We start from the raw sequence: 5,972 nt of genomic DNA, 5'->3' as shown, positions 1-5,972 counted from the left end.
TCCCCACATGACAGTTCGTGACCCTGGTTTTACTTGGGGCAAGGATATCATCCTCTTTGTCAGATGCGTACCTCTTCAAATTTCCCAACAGCAGACCACTCCAAAGAGGAAAAATACCTAGGTAGTTCTCAAAAAGGACATCAACAATGCCTGGGCAGAAGTTTGGATTTTCCTCTTTATTTGGGGCCTTGTCATCTTCTGCCAATAATTGTGTGGGCAATTCTTCTCTAATCATCATGTTCCTTCTGAGCCAAGAGGCCATCCTCTATTTTTTCTGTCTCTGCCATGTCAGGAATCTTGCATTCTTCTATTAGGGCCTGCATGGCCTTCAGATTTATCTGCACAGCATTGGTGTTGTGTTTGGAAAGCAACACATGGCACAGTACATGGAAGATTTTCAGTGCTGTGGTCATTGAGGTAGCACTTTGCAACCTGGCAAATGCAAATGCTGCAAACTCTTTCAAACCTCTGTCTTTTTAGCCCAATTGAGTGGGTGACAGCTTTCAGCACCTGCAGAGCATATGTTTGGCACTGCGGACATTTGAATGTTCTTCCAAGTCGTCTCTTTAAACAAATAGCAAAAGCTCTGTCCAAGTAGCTGACAATGCTCTCATTGTTGAACGACAGAAGTAAACTTTGGAGTAGTGCCCAGCTGTAATCTGTTTCAACCTGATGTACTCTCAGTTTTGTGTAACTGCAGTCAAAGTTGTATGCAATATCAAACTAAAAACGTTAATAAGCGCAAATAAATAAGTTTCAACCATAAAATTTGATCAGGTTTTGTACTTTGTCCACTTTTGTGTCAGGATCGGCTACAGACTGACTTGGCAGAGATGGGTGTCATCTTGTTTTTACATGGATTATGGTAATGTGTTCTTGCTACCACTAGATGGCAGATAAAAGCGTCCATAAATAGGAACAAGTCTAAGTTAAGCAAATTAATTATCAGGTGCAGCAATCCTAAAATGTAATACCCTTATGAGGATGCAGTGTCACAGGAGGTTAAAACTAGTAAATGTGTTTATTTCGACAAAGGGAAAGGACAGATGTATGATATGAAATGATACGTACAGTTTGCAGGCTTGAATCCTGAAATACAGATGGGAGATTAGTAAAAATTAAAACATTTAAGATAAACAAAAAATGGAAATACCCATTAATTTCACTGATTTCAGCTCCTATTTTAAAAGGTAAGAGAGGAATTCTTAATACATAAGCTAAACGCCAGAACTGTACAATAGTGTTCACAGTGAAGTACAAATGGGTCTTTGATGAGTAAAAATGTCTTTGTTCCTTGTCATGATTGTTCCTTCTCCAGATGAAGAGTCCAGTGATGCAGAGTGTCGGCAGCAGCAGTCCTACAACAACTTCAGTAACAACAGAACATTCACTCTTTGTCTCTACAACTGACTGGACCTGATATTGAAGTCACTTACCCAGTTGTATCTGATCACTGCTTGTCCAGTTTGGTGATAATGAGAAAGAAGCTAAGCTAGTTATGGCCCTGTCTTTGCAAATGGCGACAAACATTTACCAAATTTTCCCTGATATATCATAATTAAATGATAAAGATATCATAATTGCATCTGGCAGTTGTGACAGAAGAACTCAGCTGCTTTGCTTAATTAAAGTAGCAATAACACAGCGTAGACATACAAGATACTTTAAAAGTCCATCATTTCACTGGCTTGATGAGAAACTTCATGAGTGACATGTCCTGCTCAGTTGTCCAGCCACCATCACTGTCTTTTAAAAAACAGACAAGCAACACATTGTTGCATCAATGTAAAATTGATTAATAAATATATAATACAATAAACATTAAACATAAATTTACAATGTGAAATAAAATTATTACATTTAAATATCAAGCAAATAAAGTGTACTTCTTCACTTTTACAACAAGAAGCTTTCTTTCAGTCTCTTTTAGTTTTAGTTTAGTTTAGCTTTATAATATGACACATATCAAAGTGTTCACTTTGTTTTTCACAATCAGGTCTCTGGATTCAGTCTCAGACAGAGCTCGTAGTTGTTGTCAGGAGCTGTAAGGTCAGAAACAAAATGTCAATGTGAAATTCCTGAAGTCTCATCTTTCTCTGAACATTTAGAAAAAATAAATGCAGGAAACAGTCTTGAAAAAAAAAAAGATCTGCACAATAACTTGAAACACTTTTTAATCTGCAGCATAAAGTGTGTTTTAGATCAGTTGAAATAGAATAAAAGTTTTACTTACAAGGTGGGGGACTTTTGCCTGAAATCAGAAANAGTCTTACCCCAGTTGGTCCTGATCACTGCTTTGTCCAGTTTGGTGATGATGTCATCCTTCACACCAGAGAGATGAAACACACAGTCGTACCTCCTCCAGTCTTCAGGTGGGACTGATGAAAGGTTCAGGTCAACACTCATCTGGAAGGATCCATCATGGTTGGGGAGGATCTCTCCGTGGTCCACGTCCTCATGAATCTCCTCTCCATCTTTCCTCCAGAACATCATGGCGCTATCTGGGAAGAAACCTGTAGCGTGGCAGCTGACTGGAGAGGAATCAGACTTCTGGAGGAGAGACACTGAGGGAAGGTCTGCAGAGAGAGAGAGAGAGTTTTTAAACACTCATTTATTCAAATAAAATTGTTCTTCATTTACAATAGTTGGTAACAAAGAAAATGAGGAGCCTTTCTGGGATAATACACATTTAATTTAGCTCTTGGCAGTGGGGCAGCGGTCGTGCACTTATGGGAGGTTTGGGGGTTTATAGTTGTCATTGAAAAAATGTGCCAATATCAGTGGTCAATTGCCTCATTTGCCTCTCCTGATGGTGCGCCCCTGACTATGAGGCCTATAAACCCAGTACAGAAGACAAAATTAATATTTTTTTTGATAAATTGGCATTATTATAAAATTTGAAAACCAACACAAATAAACAATAACAAATGGTTTGACAGCTATTTCAAAAATACAAGGAAAACTTTAAGACAGTAATCAAATGGAAAACATAGAGACAAGATGCTGGGTACACCCTGAACAGGCCGTCAAACTATCACAGGGCTGACCACTAAATTTAAATTGGCTGTACTCTGACTTTTTAAAATAATTCTAGTACTTTCCCTGGCATATTGAATAAATAACATTGATTTATTATTATTTCAACCTGGAAAAGCTTTTTCAGGATAAAACACTTGGGCGTATTAGTTTTATCAATGACCAAAATGTTATGAATAAATGCTGGATTGGATTCCTACTAAACTCTGCTACAACAGAACACAAAAATACCTTCAACACACCTTTTCTAAGTCCCTTCTCTTATCGCTCTGGGCTCCAATATCACGACAATTTATCGATAGCCTGAAAACATTCATTATATCTGTAAGGCTGTGTGTCACCCTGAACTAACGAATGTAAGTTTCTACAGTAAGGAGACTAACGTCAGGTCAGGACCATGGTCTGTACTCAGTAATAAATACATAGAGCACTTCACTGATCATTTAACAGGGAAAACGGGACAATTGGGCTAAAAATCTTCCAATTTGTTTTGGAACCAATAATTTTCTATGGTAGTCAGATTTTAGGACCAACATTTAATCATGAATTTGACAAATTGGAAAAAACAGACAAAACAAGTTCTGTAAAAATTCACTGCATGTCCAGTGAAAGACGCCAAATAATGCCTGTAGAGCAGAGCCTCATACTGAAACTGCGAAAGAGCAATTAAATTTTACAATCACCTGAAAAACAGTGACCCAGAACAATTCATATTCATTGTAATGTAACTGAATATCACAGACTGCAATGTTTTTGTGTACATTGTTGTTCCATCATGAAACTATGTCAGGTCATGTGGTTCTACCTGTTCTCAGCAGGAAGCTCCTCCCAAAGTTCAGATGCTTCCTCAGCCATTCAGGACAAAACTGGGTGAGGTAATTCTTCCAAAGCTCATTTCTGGCTCTCTGTCTGTCCCAGAAGTGTTTGGTGATGACAGCTTGTGGTTTTGAAGCCACCCATGACTCTGTGTCTAAGTCAAATGTTAGGAAGTCTGCTCCATCATAACCATACTGTTGATATCCAAGAACCCTTTCAGTCTCATCATCCCATTCACAACCATGCAATTTCTGTAGAATGTGGACACCTGAGAAAGACAGAGAGACAAAGACAAAAAACAGAGTGAGATCACAGCCCAGTCATCTATTATCAGTTGATATCACATGTTTACCACAGAGACACACTCAGACATCAGAACAGAGGATCTACACCGCCTACTGTTATTGGCACGATGAAAGCCACTTACAGCCAATCATCATCTGGACAGTGTGGATGTCTTAGAGAGAGACACAGAGGCAGAGACTGCTGGAAACACAGTGACACCCTGACACATACTTTTTGAACCACAGAGACACACTGCCTCCACTGCGACTAACAGCCATTTGAATACTGATAATACTCATTTGATACTGTCAGGTGGGATGGACACACTGTGGTCAGTACAGCAGAGTCGTGCTGTTAAACTCTTTGTGATCTGAATGAGACATTCACCTCGTCATCCTGTCAGCCAGCTTCATTAAAACACGCTGCTACTCCACTCCTTTAGTAAACCAGGCAGAGTTTTATGGACCACTTTACTGTTGACAGCTCAGTAAAATTATTCTGATCTCATCTAGTGGAGATAAACTGTTAATGATCTCTGTTGGTTATTATGGGATGGACAGAAACACTGTATCAGTGTCGTATAGCAGAATCCAGTCGTCTCAGTCTCAGTAATGTTTGTGTGTATGACTGTGTATTCAGGAGAAACAATTACATACTTCCAGTTTGGTTCAAGCGCTGCTTCAAAATGTGGAATTCATCTTTAAAGACTTGCTGGTACACCTTACACTCCTGTGTGTACAACTGCCAGTACTGTGGATCCTCTTCTTTTAATTTTTCCATCCAGTCCTGTTTGGCTAATGCTGTCTTGATTCTGCTGTCACAGTAACCCGCCTGAACGTCATCAATCAGCATAACAGCCACAACCTCTGGGAAGTTGTGGGACTCTGGGACTCCAGAGGACGCAGTGAAGAAAACCTTCATAGAGTGCTTCACTGGAAGACAAACAGGCTTTCAGGTTTTTTTTTTTAAATTACATGCACATATTTAATGCTAGAACATTTTATTATTACTACTAATCATAAGTTTGTTGAAAAACATTATTTGGATTTTAGTTCAATCAAAATGTGCCAAAAAAAGAAAATAAAACAGTAAGACCCTGTTTCTGTGTTTAACAGCCTATCATTTATTGGAAACTGTGCAAGATTCTAATAACTCCATAAGAAACCCGGCAGTTACAGGACACATCTCACTCTGTTATCACTAATGTATTCAGTATGATTCAGACAGGCTAGTCAAGTGGAAAGTGAAAGTGAAACTAAATTACAAACGTGCCCTGGAGACGAGCTTTTTTTATTCCTGAGATGGCGAGGGTATGACCCGCCCTACTCTGCCTCTGATTGGCTCATACTCATATTCTTATCCTTACTCTCACCAATCACAATCCTCATGCCTAAACCTAAGCAATGCAACCCTAGCCTCGCGTCACCAGGCTCTTCACATAAAGTGCCGTAGAAGGCAACGACTACGAGCCAATCAGAGGAAGAGTAGGGCGGGTCATGGCTTTGCCATCACAGGGAAAGGAATAGCGGTCCTGGAGCAAAATACTCTCTGTATTTGAAGCAAAGACTTAAAGTATGATCTTACCTGGAGATGAAACATGACAGAAGAGAAGCAACAAAAGTAACTTTATCATCTTGTTTTGATAAAGATTTGTGAGTAAAGGACCGAGATGGTCCACCCGTTGTGTCCTCTGTTCATGCAGTGCCTGTGGGAGTGTCTGCTCCGACTCAACTCAGTTAGGGACTGTACCAAACTTACTCTGGTGGGGAGGGGGGTGGAACTCCTGTTTCATTAAAAAAAAAACAAAGCAAGACCATGTAGCATTAAACCATGTC

General features: G+C 39.5%; 1 protein-coding gene across 1 annotated transcript; it reads right to left on the bottom strand.

Annotated features, from left to right (window-relative positions):
• Positions 1 to 1,751: 1,751 nt before the first annotated feature.
• LOC126387471 (major histocompatibility complex class I-related gene protein-like) lies at positions 1,752 to 5,917 on the bottom strand. The gene is given in 6 exon segments (XM_050039981.1): positions 1,752 to 2,042; positions 2,234 to 2,274; positions 2,276 to 2,576; positions 3,842 to 4,120; positions 4,794 to 5,069; positions 5,722 to 5,917. Coding segments are annotated over 6 exon segments (996 nt in total). The 5' UTR covers positions 5,771 to 5,917; the 3' UTR covers positions 1,752 to 1,992.
• Positions 5,918 to 5,972: the final 55 nt, after the last annotated feature.

The sequence above is a fragment of the Epinephelus moara genome, unplaced genomic scaffold (genome assembly GCF_006386435.1).
Source record: "Epinephelus moara isolate mb unplaced genomic scaffold, YSFRI_EMoa_1.0 scaffold465, whole genome shotgun sequence".
Taxonomy (NCBI): Eukaryota; Metazoa; Chordata; class Actinopteri; order Perciformes; family Serranidae; genus Epinephelus; species Epinephelus moara.
The sequence above is the reverse complement of the archived record's forward strand: the minus strand, read 5'-3'. Positions and strand labels throughout refer to the sequence as shown.